At 35.6% G+C, this 16,825-nt stretch overlaps 4 protein-coding genes across 6 annotated transcripts; 1 reads left to right on the forward strand and 3 right to left on the reverse strand.

The window, feature by feature from the left end:
* Positions 1–1,368: 1,368 nt before the first annotated feature.
* On the reverse strand, positions 1,369–2,821 carry LOC116172066 (stomatin-like protein 2, mitochondrial). Its single transcript, XM_031489177.1, has 4 exons — positions 2,626–2,821; positions 2,065–2,575; positions 1,616–2,016; positions 1,369–1,566 (listed from the first exon to the last, which is right to left on the reverse strand). The coding sequence occupies exons 1-4, from the start codon at positions 2,671–2,673 to the stop codon at positions 1,408–1,410; spliced, it is 1,119 nt and encodes a 372-aa protein (XP_031345037.1). The 5' UTR covers positions 2,674–2,821; the 3' UTR covers positions 1,369–1,407.
* A 151-nt stretch (positions 2,822–2,972) lies between these two features.
* LOC116172064 (glutamate receptor) lies at positions 2,973–6,002 on the reverse strand. 3 transcript variants are annotated; one of them, XM_031489175.1, is made up of 9 exons: positions 5,426–6,002; positions 5,196–5,375; positions 5,059–5,152; positions 4,875–5,009; positions 4,600–4,824; positions 4,448–4,550; positions 4,290–4,398; positions 4,146–4,240; positions 2,973–3,128 (listed from the first exon to the last, which is right to left on the reverse strand). In XM_031489175.1, the coding sequence occupies exons 1-9, from the start codon at positions 6,000–6,002 to the stop codon at positions 3,120–3,122; spliced, it is 1,527 nt and encodes a 508-aa protein (XP_031345035.1). In that variant the 3' UTR covers positions 2,973–3,119. The 3 variants fall into 3 exon arrangements, with proteins under 3 accessions (XP_031345035.1, XP_031345034.1, XP_031345036.1); XM_031489174.1 differs by lacking the exon at positions 2,973–3,128 and adding an exon at positions 3,451–4,009 and having other exon boundaries at positions 4,056–4,240; XM_031489176.1 differs by lacking the exon at positions 2,973–3,128 and adding an exon at positions 3,451–4,009 and having other exon boundaries at positions 4,056–4,240; positions 5,196–5,462.
* A 2,620-nt stretch (positions 6,003–8,622) lies between these two features.
* On the forward strand, positions 8,623–12,360 carry LOC116171104 (protein krasavietz). Its single transcript, XM_031487785.1, has 6 exons — positions 8,623–8,777; positions 9,177–9,247; positions 9,307–9,483; positions 9,534–9,694; positions 11,107–11,976; positions 12,056–12,360. The coding sequence occupies exons 2-5, from the start codon at positions 9,187–9,189 to the stop codon at positions 11,974–11,976; spliced, it is 1,269 nt and encodes a 422-aa protein (XP_031343645.1). The 5' UTR covers positions 8,623–8,777; positions 9,177–9,186; the 3' UTR covers positions 12,056–12,360.
* Positions 12,361–13,213: 853 nt separating this feature from the next.
* Positions 13,214–15,206, reverse strand: LOC116171103 (asparagine synthetase domain-containing protein CG17486). Its single transcript, XM_031487784.1, has 5 exons — positions 15,177–15,206; positions 14,972–15,040; positions 13,753–14,922; positions 13,468–13,709; positions 13,214–13,424 (listed from the first exon to the last, which is right to left on the reverse strand). Exons 2-5 carry the CDS (start codon positions 15,032–15,034, stop codon positions 13,244–13,246), a joined length of 1,656 nt encoding a protein of 551 aa, XP_031343644.1. The 5' UTR covers positions 15,035–15,040; positions 15,177–15,206; the 3' UTR covers positions 13,214–13,243.
* Positions 15,207–16,825: the final 1,619 nt, after the last annotated feature.

Raw genomic sequence — 16,825 nt, forward strand, 5'->3', positions numbered from 1 at the left:
AATGCTATGGGTCATTGAATAAACTTCATTTTTTATTTAATGTATGGGTATAATATTCTTATATCGTGCTTCTTGATTTCCTTCACTGCTTCATAATATTTCAATGGTTAGGCTACAACATTCAACAAAAACTATTTCAACGAAACCATACTTCTTATTAATTAAGATCATTGAATTTATAACTTATAAATTCAATGTTAGGATTCTCTTTACCATAGACTCGTCCGTCTATTGATTCTCAAAAATCTTCAACGTTCCTGAAAAGCACTTCGAGAAGATTCCGGAAAGTCGTCTAAATTTTTCAGAATATTATATAATTGAATGACTTTTCAGGAAGAAGCAATGGAATTTTTTTTAGAATATTTATTTTTTTATTTTTGAGTGGGCGGGGTTTCAGCCAAGGATGCTCTTCCAATCCAACTCACTATGCGTTTACAAATATCCATGCCCAAACCGGGATTCGAACCAGGGGACCTTTAGTACCGCGTGCAGCGCCACACGAGCCGGCATTTCCCAGACCTTTATTTCTCATTCCCAAAGCCTTCGGACGTGTTTCCTCGAAAATATAAATAATTTACAACGCAATGGGGTCATCCCGCCTTCATTTTTTATTTCTGATCCACAAAGTATATTAAAAATAAAAAGACCCGTGTGTCCTCAATTTTTATTTGCGAGTAAAATAAACCCAAAATAAATTGTTGAAAAGCTGTGTTTTTAGTCCGAATTTGAAACGCTTCAGACTAAATACGTCACAAACCTACAACCAATCACGTAGAAGTGAGCTGGCAACCTTACGCGAGGGTCTGACGTTTGTCACATTTGACGTTTTGAGAGGGATGTTTAACTGCATTTAGCACGAAAGTGACAAGTGCCTGTGACAGATGACGCAAGTTATAAATGCCATTCTCCTGCAATATTGCCAAGTCGTTATGTCATCTGAATGTTTCAGGTACACGCTTATTAAATTAGAACTGCGGAATTCAACTATACTGTAAACCCCCATTGAAGAGCTTTGATTTGAATAAAAGAAAATCTAGCGCCAGTTTCAAAATTTGATTTTGCACATGCGCACTGCCAACTTTCTTATTTACTAAAGCATTTAAATTACATTTTTTTATATTTGTATACTTAACGCTCCACCATTAGGTAGTATTCCAACTGTAAGAAAAATATTCCAAAATTTGAAATTATACGTAGTAAAATGTTATTTTACATTTGAGAATTATTTGTTGATGCCTACGAGTAGGTGGATACATTTTTAATTTTTATCTTATGGAAAATGTTTGATTTTTTTTTCACTTTCAATCTCCAGGTAAAGATCTGTGAGATTTCTACAAACATCACACTGGATAAGAAAAAACATAAAAATAAGTATAAATGCAATTTAATATTTTAAAACAAAAACATTTATTTCTCTTTCAAGTTTTCTAAATCTATGCTTTTTGGATTTTCATCATCACTTAAGTATTCAGCAAGGCTGTCAGATGATGTACGATGCAATACTGAGTTATTTTCTAAAGATGTGGAATTCTTGGTTTGGGACACTTGGTGGTAGATGGTCATAGCCTATCAAAATTAGTGTTAAACATGTAAAGTACATAACATTAATTCGCACCTGAGCAACAATATTGGACACATCTCCTGCATTAGCCGGCAAGATTAACGTATTGTTATTTTTTGCCAGTTTATTAAATGCTTGCACATACTGCTCTGCCACAGCTAAAGCCGCAGCATTAGAACCTTCGCGTCCTTGTAATGCATGTGCAACCTTCTTTAAACCTTCAGCTCTAGCTCCCGATATAGAGAGAATCGCAGATGCCTCACCAGTGGCTTTATTAATCTGCTCCTGCCGTTCAGCTTCAGATGCTAAAATTCTGGCTTGACGTTTACCTTCAGCAACATTGATATCCGCCTCACGAACACCTTCAGACTCTAAAATCGCGGCACGCTTTTTACGTTCAGCCTCCACTTGCATTTGCATTGCTTCCTGCACACGCGTCGGTAATTTAATGTCACCTACAACGAAATGAACAGTTTTCTACTGAATACTGTACCATGACCTACGAATTTCGTAACGCAAACATGTAATTCCCCAAGCCTCACTAGCCTTGTTGATAGCATCCACTATGGACACATTCAAATTTTCTCGCTCCCTAAAGACTTTATCCAGAGATATTTTTCCGAGTTCGGAACGCATAGTCGTTTGCGCGAGTTGAGTTATTGCAAATTCGGGATCTTCAACTCCGTAACTGGCCAGATATGCGTCAACGATACGTAAGTATAGCACACCGTCAATGTTTAAAGTGACATTGTCAGAAGTAATCGCACTTTGTTTAGGAACATCAATTGCTATCTCCTTTAAGCTTTGGACGTACTTCACGCGGTCCACTATCGGTATCAGAATATTTAAACCGGGCTCCAGAATACGGTGAAACTTTCCCATACGTTCGACAATCCAAGCTTCTTGTTGTGGAACGAACATCAGCACGGTATTTAGAGGGGTAGACGATTTGGTTCTAAGTGATAAGATTTGAGAAGGGGCATTGTTCAGCAGTTTATGAGAGGGGTGTTGTTTCTGTAGATTTCAAAGCTAAAGACTGACCCATTCAAAAAGAGTATACATACCACCACTACTGTTACAAGGGAAGTAACTCTTCGGGTTGGAGAAAACATTTTAGACGTATGGATATTATTTCATTGCAATGTTCGAAATTGCGTATTTTTGAAAAAAGTAACAGGTAAAAGTAAGTACTTTTTTTACGTATGATATAAGAAAAATTAATTGTTAACCTATAAATTAAATCCCTTAGTTATCTTGTATCTCATGTAACGTCACAGATGAATGGTAGTGTCTCCCGTACGAGACTTTAATTAACAACATTGTGAACGCATGTTTTTGCCTGTAGATATTTAGATAATCGCTGTGTGTATAGCGCTTATAAATATTCGAAAAAAAAGCAATTTACCGCGCTCCACCCTGTACAGAAGGTATTCTGAAAAGCAAACCTAAATCAAATCCTATACCTACACTGTTTCCAGAGCTTCGAAGACGTTCCAGAACGTTTTGGAGCGTGTGAGCTTTTTAAAATCCAAAAAGCGCCTAGAACCCCCAGAAAGGATCAAATAATCTAAAAATAAAAAATCTAATATAATGTTTTTGTAACGAAGGAAACTTGCTTAGGAAGCATTAGAGGACTATGGAAAGAACCTCGTGGAATCTGATTAAACCTTCAACTGCTCTCCAGAGCTTTCTAGCACTTTTAACAGTATCGTATATTTGTTCTGGAAGTTTTTACCACCTGTACTTTACCCCCTTCCCACTTACTTCAAGAGGATTTTATGCATTTTCTAGGGTTAAAAACGCCTAGACAACTGTGGAAAAAAGTAAGAGACAGTTGATAATAAGAAAATATTATGCGAATCGATTTTGCATTTCTAAATTTAATTGTAGGTAAGGTAACCAGTTTCTATTTTAAAAGTTTACATTTTGCAAAGAGACCAAAACAAGGACTTCTTTCCAATTCAACTGGGACTATCACGTAGCTAAATGGTTCATGCATTATATTTTTATATGGTGCCCTCTCTACCACCCATTTTGTGTAGGTACTACATATTTATGACACATTCTGCAAATGGAATATTTTGCTTCATTTAAGAAAGCTTGTGTTTTTAATTATCTACCTACTTATTCCTCATAATTATTGGTAATTTGACTACTGCCTGGCACCTTCCAGGCACAATTCTAGTTTCAATGTGTGCAGATTATTTACGTAATTACGTTACACTACACCAAATATGGTTTACGTGGAAAATACTCTTTTCTTTTATAAACCACTTCGATAATAAAACATACAAATGAAAAAAGCAACCCAAAAAATAATATCCCAAATGCCCCTTCAACGTGAACCCACATTAATTTGACAACGGGCGAATCAGCTTGTTTCACTTGCGAAGCTCGATAAAATGCCACCACCTTTTGAACCCTCATATCCATATGGGTGCCTACAGCCTAACAAGAATTAGTGCCTCTTACAGAGACACTTTCATGCACTTACTTCCTTTTCCCAGAATAGAATTAGCCCAGCTTCGTTAAGTTTTAAAATCAACGTATCCAAAGGCTCTAGTAGTGGAGAACTTTTTCTTACCATAAACACACAGTATTCCCAATACAAATCTTCATGCATTAGCCGTAGACGTTTGACTATGTCCTCCGTGATGTAGTTGCCAATTGCAAATTGACCTGTCCAATAGTGGATATAACTATGGCACGAACAGAACCTTATACGTACCTGATGGAAGTCTTTCAATGGAAAATGCGAATCGATTGGTTTTGGCGAAACCTAGTAAATTTTCCTTGGATGTCGCAACAAATTTGTTGAGTAGCGTTTTATATTGAGGCTAAAAGAGATTTTGCAAACGAACCGTATAAAATTACAAAGACGCTTACGCGCTTCTCTTCTAGAATTGAGTAAATCCATGCATCTTGCGTAGCGCCCCAACGCAGATCACTTTTAGCTAAATTCCAAACAGTATCGATTGTTCCTATGTATCTAGAAGGAAAGGTTGCCTATCGTGTTCTGGTATTGTTTTCAATAGTACCTCGGGAGTGTCATCACTGCCGCCAATCCACTGCTATATGTCGCAGTTATGATGAGACTATATAAAAATATCGGAAACAAATATCTGAATGTCGTATCTATAGCCCTTCCGCGGAAAGAGAGAGATTGTATTAAAAAAATTTGGGTGAGCTTTATCATGGATTGATTAAATATTACTCTATAATTAATCGTTCCCTTCCTTTTCCCTTTGGAGTTGTGATGCTTGCTGAAATTTGTAGAATTAGTAGCAGCCTTCCATTGGTTTAATAAAAGTACTATTCAAGATGGTGTTTTGTGACGTATGCCGTAATCCCAATCGTGGCAAGTGACAATAGCACAAAGGTAACACTAAACCATAACCACATTTGAAAACTGAATGGAAAAAATGGAATCAACCAACCATCTGCTAACCTGCAGAAACGGTTAGTATATGTGTCGGATTAGGATGCTATTATTTTACCTAGGTGCTGGAACCAGGCAAGTAATTCCAGTGCGTACCACTGGTTTGGACAAATCCAAGAACTGATACTCGTGCGCCCACGTGTAGAGAGCCCCTAAAATCAGTGTGATAATGTGTTTAATCTGGTTATGTTATACCATATCCCATGTCAGCTTTATCAATAGCTACATGTCCTAGTATACCATCGCCAGTCCAATTATCATAAATAATACCCCACTCTTTGTCATCAACAATATACTCGATCGTCATGTTGAGCATCTCGGCGAAGACGTGTGCGATTGCATTTTCAGAGCCTACCGCAGTTGGTGGAGAGTTTTCTACATTTTTATGCTGAAGCAGAACGTTAAATTTTAGCATATTCACTTACCTATGATACTGTAGGGTTTATAATTAAATGTGGCGCAACGCAGAGTTCGGCCCTGCTGATTGCGTAACTTATCTGGGAACAAATCATTTCCATGCAAGAAGCTTTGGTTATGTCCAAACCAATAGTCCAGAATTCGAGGATCGTTGTTTCCACTTTGGCCCACGTACTGATGAGTGACGAGTTTGAAACAGTTTGATTCGGTGTCATCTGGTACTATCACCAGAAGATTTACCACATATTCCAAATTGGTCGAGTTAAATATGGACATATCTCCAGCGGGTATTAAGTACCTTCTAAAATTGAAGCGAGCCTTATGTAAACGGAGGTTAAATTCGAAACTTTCAAAAACTTTTAGGGGATCATCGTGATCGATCACGATATCCTGACAACCATGTCCGTGGTAAGCTATGGAGTCGTTTACTTCCGCATTTATCGGGTGAATGTTAACTATTGGAATATTACCACGATAGTTCAAAGCGCCCGTTTGGTCCGCTAATATTATAATGCAATAGGAATTGCCAAAATATTCATTTATGATGGTGTTCATTAAGACATGCAACATTGTTGGTGCGCTCATTGTTACGCCTAAGTATAAAATGATGATTTGTTTCCTTGTTTTGTGGAGATATCTTGGGTAAGTTTTAGCATTGTTTACAGTGGTATTAGCTTTGATGAATAAACAATGGTATTAGTAAATGTTTGTTCAACAATCATTGGTAATAAAGACCACACTTAAATTGCTCGATAAGTAGAACAAAGTGAACGCTCAATACATACCTATATTTGGTTTTCCCAGGTATATTACGAACGGTAGGTACTTTTCATTGAAATTTACTAACTACTTACCTATTTAATTTTTTATTCAATGCTATAATATAAAAGATGTAATTTGAAGAAAATTATAATCTCATCATGCATCTGTTTTCCATGTTTTGGATTACAGTGACATAAATAAATTGCAATAATCATAAAATTTAATGGAACAGCAGAAAAAAGGTTTCCATTAGAATTGGAATTTTCATGCAAATAGTCGCTTAGCGTTTACATTTAACCACAAATTATTCATGCTTTATTGTGGCACTTTAGCTGTTTTACGTAATATTCCACAACTTCTCTTAATAATTAAAATTACGCTAGTTTATTTATTTCGGTACAGGGAACAAAATGACATCATCGATGCCACCTAAGCTCACCAAATTGCAAACTTTCGAAATAGTTTTGTTAGAATTTTATAAATTATAACGATTTCCAGAACTTGTATCTAAATTTGTTATTACCTTTTCTCATGGAGGAGGGGGTTCTTTACAAATAAACATTTAGAGGTCGCATGGTATACATTCAAAATCTCGTTATATAATGCAAAAAGAATCAAGCCCTTAGAGGGCATTTTCCCTTTGTAGATACTTTCCTCCAACATTTTAGAGCTATTCACAATTAAGTTTTTATATCGCCAGTAGGTCTTTCCGTTCTTTGAGAGTACCCTCCCCTGCAGATATTGGCACTGAAGGTTTTGACATCACCAGCAGATATGTTGCGTCCAGATGTTCCACTTGCCCTTTACGAGTACCCTCTTTCAACATTTCGTTTTCAAGGTATTCGGTTCGACTTCACCAATAGATGTCTCGTCCAGACGATTCATTTTGCCTTTGTGAGTGCTCTCATGCATCCGACAAATCGTCTTCGAGATATTTCATCACCAACGATTTCTTCCGGACGGGACAATCGCTCTTCGTGAGTACCTTCCCTCGACAAACCTTTTTCGATATATAAGGAATTATATCCGTTCCTGATAAGGGGTCGAGGAGGAGAAATGGTAGAAATTAATTCCTTTCGTTAAGACCATTAATTAGAGTAGCCAATTCCGCCCCAACCCTCTATTTTGATAAGGGGTTAGAAATAAGGGCGGGGAATACCATGATGGGTAGAACGTGTGTTTATTCCCCCTCCCCTTTAAAGATGTGTAAGATACTTTAAAGGTCTTTTAAGAAGTTTATTGGTCTGTCAAAATATCGATTAGTCATCAAATGTTTTTCTCCAAGAGTTTTCAATAATTTACACAATATTTTCCTGCTCTTTAAGAGGTTTTAATACTTTTTTAGGGTAGAGCTTTTAAACTGTTTTACGAGGTACCTATATAGATATCCAAGTGCGTTTAATGGTCTGTAAGAACCTTTTAAATTTGGCTACACTTTCTAAAAGCTTTTAAAATCTTCTAAGAGCCTACGAAAATCTTTAAGAGTTCATTCATAGATACCCCAACAGTTTGAAGTCTTTTCTAGTAGAGGCTTAGAAAGCTTTTGTTGGCTTTAGGGCTCTGGAGTATTTGAAAGGCCTTGAGAATGTTTATGAGATTTGTTATGAAGTACCTTTAAGACCTTTTATCCTTAAAGGTTGTTTTTGTGTGATAGGTCTCCAAAAGTCTTTAAGCGCCTTTTTAAGGGTCGTAAATATTTCCCAAGTCCATCCAAACGTATAGATTTTTTCTCCGCTTTAAAAGTCAAATCCTCTACGGGATTTTGTGAGGGTTTTCTTCGTAATAACCAATTGTTAATATTCGGGATTACTGATTTTACATTTTTCCATAAAAAACAATAACATTTGAAAATGAACGTTCCATACTAACTGCATATAAAAAATTCGATTATAAACAAATTCATTTCTATTCATTTTTTCTCTCAGAGCAGTAGTTAAAGAGATAATTGAAGTCAAATGTGAATAAAAACGACATTTTCCCATTTCAGTCACGAATTCGAATTAAGAGAGGAGAAAGCTGTCGTTTAGGCACATTCTGAGAACAACCCGAAAGAATATTTTTTGAGAGTATGGAATTGCTGTTGAAGCGACTTAATAATTAATGTATTAATTGGGGGAACCTATATTAAAAAAATAAAATTTAATTGTTAGTCTACGCCGTTTCTTTCGTAGTCGGGCCGTGAATATTTGGCGCAGCCCTCGTATAATACAATGATTTTTATCACTGGATGTTTAGTTTGGAGACCCTGTACACTAAACTGATGTTGGCAATACAATCCCGTTGCTTCTTAACGGCACCAAATTAGCTTTAAAATTGATTAACAAATGAAAAATAATTATTTCTGTAATTGTTATTCCGCAGATGCGCTCAGTATTAAATAGGTATTCAATTCATCTATTTAAATGAAATGAAACAGTGACCAATTGCGCTTTCTCAAAGAAAATTAGTCAAAGCAATTTAAATTCCCGCCATTTTTGTTTGATTATTGATTCCGGTTGTATTTCGCAGTCGCATTTTATTTCTCGGCACTTTCTTTTGACGAGTGTTGAATTTGTGTTAAACTTTGTGAAGGTGTGCTTCTTTTTTAACAGCATCAACGTAAGTAACGAAATTGTCGAGTTCCATTGAAATAATCACGATTTTAATTGTGAGATTGGTTAGAAATACTTAAATAAGCCTTTCTAACCGTAATTATTGCGGTAAATGTGGCGAAAAGTTTGGGATTTGTAATGGTGGACTCCTGTTTGATGTGTGTTGTGCAATATTTTTTCAAATGTTAGAATTTTTCTTGTTACTTTCGTTATTTTTTCGAACGTAAATGTAACGCTGACTAATTTTCCGCTATTCTCAATTTTTGGCACGTCACACACTTGAATAAATATGCCACAAAGTACAAAGAATGTCATTGACCTGATTTGGTTCATTATTATGAACAAACTTTTCTATTATTTATGATACAGTATGCTGAAAATGATTCATTCTGCTGATTTTTTACAGAAATTTTTGTATGAGTCAAAAGGTAGAAAAGCCAGTTCTGTCCGGTCAGCGAATTAAGACCAGAAAAAGAGGTACGCCACTTGCTCAACTTAACTCACAGTTTGTTACTGACCATTTGTATTTTGTTTAGATGAAAAAGAGAAATATGACCCACTTGGATTTCGAGATTCTGTAATAACTGGACTGGATAAATGTGCTAACGATTTCGAAGCTATTTCACGATATTTGGATGGAGCAGGCAGCAAACTAGATTATCGACGCTATGGTGACAGTCTCTTTGATATACTTATTGCTGGAGGCATCTTGGGTAATACCATATTGACCATTTATGCTTTTTTGTTAATTTCTTTCGTTTAGTGCCAGGCGGGACCCTTTCACAGGAAGGCGAAGGTCCGTACAAGACAGAAACATGCATATTTAGTTCACCAGACGAAATAAATTTAGAAATTATGAAAAGTTGGGAACAAGTCTTTATAAAGCTTATGCGCCGATATAAGTACTTGGAAAAGATATTTCAGGTAAGTTACTCGTGAAGTATACAGAGCATGCTATCTGCTATAGTGATTAGAGTTGATAAAATTTCCATCTTTTTGCATTATCTCTGCGATTAGACTTGCAATATGTTGCTGGGCTTGATATTGAAAATGAAATATGTTCTTATCTCCAGATGTTTTACACAAACATACACAAAGAGGTGAAGAAATTACACGGTTGTGACAGGATTATCATTTTTTTTTCCAGTTCAATCTGAATAAAGATTTAATTATAGTAACTATTCAACTTAGGGTGGGTGCCTGAAGTGAAATTTTAAATCATAAATATTTTGGTACCCAGGAAATCCAAGATATTTCGAAAACTATCAGAGATAGGTATACGAGATTATTATCAAAAGCTGAAGGTTTTTGGAGGAGCTAAATGATGACAAAAAATATACAGGGTGTTCCATTTAAAAAAAGTGAGATTTTTTAATATGAAGTTTTGCAACTTTGGACCTACCAAAGAAACACCCTGTAAGCTATATTTTTAATGTTTCATAGTAGATGTATTTATTTGACTTTTACTTAACCCAGGATAAAATATAAAACCTGGAATCAAAATTTAAGTAATAATTCTGCCAATATATACTGACGCTTGCAAATGCCTAATTTTTCTTAAAAATCGAATTATCTTTAAAACTACTAGCTTTTCGGATATTAACCATATAATAAAAAAGACGTACAATTACACGTAGAATTCAAAAAAGCATTCAAATACAGGGGGTTCTATTTAAAAAAATGTACCATGTGGGCGCACCCTGTATAATTGCAAATATTTTTAAAATGCGGAGAATATTCAACCATATTATAATACAAAAGCACTATCGAAAAATCTTATCTTCAAGGCATTAAGTTACTCCGCGCAATCGTCGACTCACCCTGTGCATACATTTACAAGAAAAATTTCAAAATCAAATCAAATGTTTTACGTTAATTACTCAATAAAATGGATATGATGGCGATCCATTCAAATGAATTTTTTTTATCCTCTATTTTGTAAAATTCCAATATGGTGTCTATAAGATATACGGAAGTATGGATCTTTCATATCTAGCATGTAAAGGATACCGCTCACTAGAGAGTGTACACACTTGTCGGAAGCGGCCTTTTTCTGTTTCTTTGCATAAAGCGGAATTCTCTTTCCTGGTTGACTGCCAAAACCAGAAAGAATAATTTCATGCAAAGCTCATCCCCACCCTCTATAGTAAGCTGACTTAAAACGCCTATTTCAAGGTGGCAAGCAATGGCGGCAATACTTAGTTAATTTTCATTGGTTTTTCTAAGGTTTTATTTATCTAAAAATAAGTAGTGTTTAATGTGGCTCTGGGATCTTGGACTAACATTTAATTTAATTCAGATTTTAGGGATTCGCGCTCATTTGATTTTTGTTCCAGGATGAAATAAAGACAATTTTGATGTTTGTTAAGTACTTCACTCCGGCAGATAGGAAAAAACTGTCCGTCATGGTATTCCTATGGATATCAAATAATAGCATCCCATTCAACACGGTTGTCGTACTGAATAATTCACATCTCGTAAAGGAGCACTTGGCCCTTGACTTTTTAATTGACATATTTAAATGGTGGCGTCAAGATAAGGGGGTAGCTTCTCTACACTCCGCGATTAAGAAATATAACATTGAGTCGCATTTGATGAGTTTCATCCCGGACACGAAGCAGTCGCATGCATACTTCCGTACTGCTTTTCAAGAGAACGGCCTCGAAGAAATTCTTAAATTATACAACGATCAGCACCAGCAACAAGCCAAAAAGGAGCTGCAAACTTTGCTTTCGGATGGTCTCCAAGAAAATAAACCGATGCGCGAAATTATAACCGAACTAAAAGAGTTTGCGACTCGTGAGTTGATTTTAGAACACGAAACTGTTTGTATTATATGGACTACTGTAATGGCGCAGGCCGATTGGAATAAAAAAGAAGAGCTAGTAACCGATCAAGCCGTTCGTCACTTAAAACAATACACCGGATTATTTTCTGCGTTTGCACAAAACGCTCGCGCAGAACTGAGTCTTTTGCTCAAAGTTCAAGATTATTGTTACTCTAACATGACATTCATGCGCGCGTTTCAGAAAATTATCGTAATGTTCTACCAAGCGGAAGTGATATCTGAGCCAGTTATATTCAAGTGGTGCAGGGAAGACTATAACGTAAAGGGAAAGATGATGTTTGTAGATCAGATGAAAGATTTCCTCGAATGGCTGCAGAATGCCGAAGAGGAAACCGACAGTGAATCTGAATCTGCTTAGGTAAGTTTCGACGTGCAGAACCAAACAAAATGTATATAAAATAATAGGGCAATAAATTGTAACAGTATGTTTCTTGTAGACTTGATCCACCCTGGAATCAGTGCCACTAATTAAAAGAAATATCGCCAATAACATTTTTTCCAATGTAACTTTTATCATTGTATAAACATTTCTGGTGCCTTACTTGGTTTGTTGTGGCAGGCAATAGTTGACTGGTGATCAAACTGTAACATCTTTAAATTACTACATTCTGAAGTCTTTTGGTCATTGGAAAAAATGTTATTTCTAAAATATACATTTCGCCAACTGTCGAATTAACTTGATGTTATATATTATATATTAATGATTTATTGTCAATTTTTTTAATATACTAAAGAAAAAAAGGGGGTTTATTTATTAAATATATTTTTTTAAACTGTCCTATTCAATTCTTCACCTTTTAAAAATTGGAAGTGCCAATCTTTCCCATGCTACTGTGCTCCCTATATCAGTTAAAATTTAATACGCATGACGCCATTTATTATCATTTCAAACAATTCTATGAACAAAGAATTCTGTGTACTACATATATGCTTGTAAAAACGGAGTAAATTTCGCCATTGCATGTTTTTCCTTGAGAGTGAAGAATTTTTTAAGTTACTCCAGAGAGAACTTACATATTTTTGCCTTCATATATCAACCTTTATGAGTATAAACACGAGCCTCGTCATCTGCAACTGCTGATGTCACTAAAGAAGTCTGCTACTTTCTATAGTCGTATTTTTGCAGGGATAAATGTACAAGCATTTAGTTCTTTATTTTTTATATTTATTCAATTTTCTCATTTTAATTGTAAAGTAATACCTCAAACTACTTTCGCGCGCGTTCTTCTCTGTAATAGTAAGTACATCTTTTTTACAAGATATTATTATCTAAAATAAGGTAAAATCTTTGTATAACTTTAACACCAGTCCCTTGTAAAATTTTTGGTAAGCATGCCTAGTAAACTTACAATAAAACTCAAGGATTAAACCAGCCCCCCCCCCCTCCTTAAAGAAACCGACTGAGCCCGATGTGTTAGAGATGTTGGTTGCTTATGCTGCAGAGGATGCAGGATTGTATTTGTTTGTCATTCATGAAGCGTCCAGAGTCCTAAGCTTTGGGTAATTCAACAACAAAAATGGAATTTTAGAAATGCCTGTTACAGAAATTTTCTTTTTGGAAACTAAATTAATGGCGAATTTCCAAACAGTAGGTATTAAAAACAAACAAATAAAATCTAATTTAATTATAATTTTAATCTTGCAGATACATCGTGTGCATTTTCTTTGCTATTAGCAATTCGTGAGCCAAATTGCAAAGCCCTTTTCCTTAGAGAGGCAGCCTTCTTCAACCCAAGATGATATGCCAAAGATCTTAGTAAAACCTTTTCACCAACACCTTGTTGTAAATTATCACTGGGACAAGTTCTGAAAGTATTCTGTCAGCCCTGCCAAAAATTTTGAACGTTACCTTTCCCAGCAGTTCAAACTTCTAACAAACTCTACAACTTCTTCATCCAAATATGGCGTCCTCAATTGCCGACCGTGATCTGACACCACGCGATCATCTCGTGCCAAATTACGAAATGAAATGTTTTGCCAATCAATCTCCAAGGCCTCGTGCAATGCCTGCCATCCACCACGTTTTAAAGCAGCACGATGCTTAGTATACCCCCCGAACAGCTCATCAGCGCCCATACCTACTAATAATACCTATAAACTAAATTTACAAAATTCTAACAATACTGACACATACTCGACAAGGTGAAACATAGCTCTCAGTTTGGCCACGGCTGGCAAACCATAAAGCGCAACCTAAACTATCATCCAGAATCGTGTTGAGTGGATATATTAGATCTGCTATTCGTCGTTCTCTCTCTAGATTTAATTCACTTTCCTTCACATTTATTTCCACAAAGTTCCACTTCCGCTCAGGCCTTATTTGTTTTAATTCATCCAGGGTCTGCAAGCCTGTCTGACGATCAGGAGCATTTCCACTAAAGGATACATTTAACAAGTCTATGGAGCAATGTTTACTGCAATATTTATCCGCTAATAGTGCTAATATTGCACAGTCAACACCACCAGAAAATAAGACTCCTGTTGTGGAATGTATACAGGGATTTCTAGATTTAATACATTTGTGACAAAATGCTGGTTGTGTAGCAATGCGTTTTTCAATTGCTTTTTCTAATAAAACTTCGAGCTGCTGCACATTTTGAAAGAATCTTGCATCATTTAGGAGATTTGAAAAAATACAATCTGGTGAAAGTAGAGGATATTGCAAATAATTGTCTGTTGGGTTTATAAATGTATGATGTGCAAGTTCTAAATTTTGTTGCAGTTTAATGGTTTTATTAAGTATAGTTTCCAGTTCACTAACCTTTTCTTTAAAGTTAGAATGTCTAAAAGGCCAAGGAAGCAGTTCCACTTCGCCCGTTTCAAGACTGTATGTAAAAATACCTACAGCAGGTAATTCCACACATTTTATATCTAACATTCTTGTTGCCACACTTGTTAATAGAATAGCACTGTCTTTCATTCCAATAAGCAAACTGCGTCTGCCATACGGATCTCGCCCAAAATACAGCTTCGAACGCTTCTTATTTAAGTACACAAAACTATAAGGTCCCTGTAGATTCATTAAATCGTCTATTACATCTTCCGATTTTTCCAATAGATGCAGTAATGGAATCGTATCTCCAAAGTTCTTCCTTACATCACTAGGTATAGACGTTCCTCCAAAAATATCGCCGTTAAAAATGAACACAGATTGCTCATTTTCAACCGGTTGCTTTGTCATTTCTTTACCTTGCAACCATAGCACACTCGCTCCAAATACAAAGCTATGATTTTCAAAATCAAGGGTCACAGATGAGTGGTAGTCTGGGCCTCTGCGATTGACTGTCGGTTGAATGCAATTATACTAGAATTGTTAAATGGTACAAATGATGAATAGAATAATTAGGCATTACCGTGCACAGACAATTATCAGCATCGTGCGAGTTTGCTTCGAACATACAGAAAATACCACACATTTTAAACTATAACGGAAAGTTGAGGTTATGTTGAATAAGTTCAAATGAATCGTAGGTAAAAGAGAAAGTAAATACGAGTTGAACTTCTACGATACGGAAGAACTACTACGTATTCGCAAATGCTTTTTTTTTTAATATTTACCCCTTTATTCCTTCAGGAAATTCGTGTCCCAAGTGAAATTCACGTTCAGGAAAACTATACTCAAAGGAAACTATTTTAAAGAATCTTTTTAATTTTGCTCAGGTACAGCAGCAGAGTATAGTTGAATTAACACAAAAAATTAACAGTAATGAACAATGTAATTGACAAACGCTACTATATACATACCTATTTTACACTTTTCTTCAGCTCACCACCACGGTTTTAGAAAATTCCATGGCATCGCAGATTATTGAAAAAGATGCGGGTTTTATTTTTCCAATTTTCCGTCTTTATTATGCACAAAATTGAAAACTAATACGGTTGATTGACGTAAAAATTTTTTTTCTACAAAAAACCTTAATACATTTTTGCTCTAAAATAATTTGGGGAGCCAATAATTGCATGTTATGAATTTTACATTGAAATCCCTATGATGCGTTACGCAAGTCACCACCCTGTATAAAAAATGAACAAGATAGGTCGCAAGTGCAATCCTAGATTAAAGGAAGGCCGTATTAGACGATGCAATTTTTATTGCAATCCTTGCAGCAACTATTGCTGCTATTATTGCAGCAATTATCGCAAAAAGATGCAATGATTACACTATGCAATTTATTTGGCAATTTTTTTATACCCAATTCTAATCATGTATTGGTGCCAATGAAAGTGGAATTGGCATCACTGGGAAATACTTGAAAGCAACTTCACGTCTGTTGTAGACCAGGAAACGTGTGTTTTGTGACGTTTCCTTTGTTGAAGGCCGTGCAATTTATTATTTATATTTGCACGCACTTATTCACACTCATGGCCGTTTGCACCGACAAATTTAAGTGGAGCTTAGCTTAAGCGTAGCTTAAATAATCCATGGCAACGATTATTGAGACAATGGTTGCCATGGATTTTAAGCTACGCTTAAGCTAAGCTCGGCTTAAATATGTCGGTGCAAACGGCCATCAGGTTCGTTAAATTCATTGAGTAGGTTTAGGTTTCCCTTTGTGAAATCGTTATTGACAAGGGCACTGCCTGGTCCAAAAATGTCGTCGTCTTCTTTGTTTCTTTTTTTTTTAAAAGAGCAACAGTAGACGCAATAACTAAAAATGCGGCAGCAATATCCATTTTTGAATTCCTCGTAAATAGGTTATTTCAGTTTTAACTTTAAATAACAAACCTGTATATAGCATAAGGAGGTAATGTTCTCCAGTGCATACCACTTTATTTTTTTTATAAATTAAATGTTACTAAAATAGTTACTAAATTGCAAGAAAAATTGCAAGAAAAATAGCACAAGTTCTATAACCAGAAAATTGCAGAATGTCTTGCTGCAATATTTGGCGCAAGAAATTGCACGTGCAATTTTAACATACACGGAGCAATTTTTCGTGCAATTTCTTGCGGCAATGAATTGCTGCAAAAATTGCAATAAAAATTGCATCGTCTAATACGGCCTTAGATTTATGCACCAGCATCTATAGTTGTGAAAGTTTGCCAAAAATAAAGCAATTAAATTTCCATTAACCATTTTACCTACGTACTTTAAGGTTATCTACATACAAAATTCAAAAAATTTGTATGGTTATGTATGTGCCTTTAGCGTAAATGAATTATAGGTGGAGTACCCTGTATATGCCATTAAAATGACAACATGCAAA

Source organism: Photinus pyralis, unplaced genomic scaffold, assembly GCF_008802855.1.
Source record: "Photinus pyralis isolate 1611_PpyrPB1 unplaced genomic scaffold, Ppyr1.3 Ppyr1.4_LG5, whole genome shotgun sequence".
NCBI lineage: Eukaryota > Metazoa > Arthropoda > Insecta > Coleoptera > Lampyridae > Photinus > Photinus pyralis.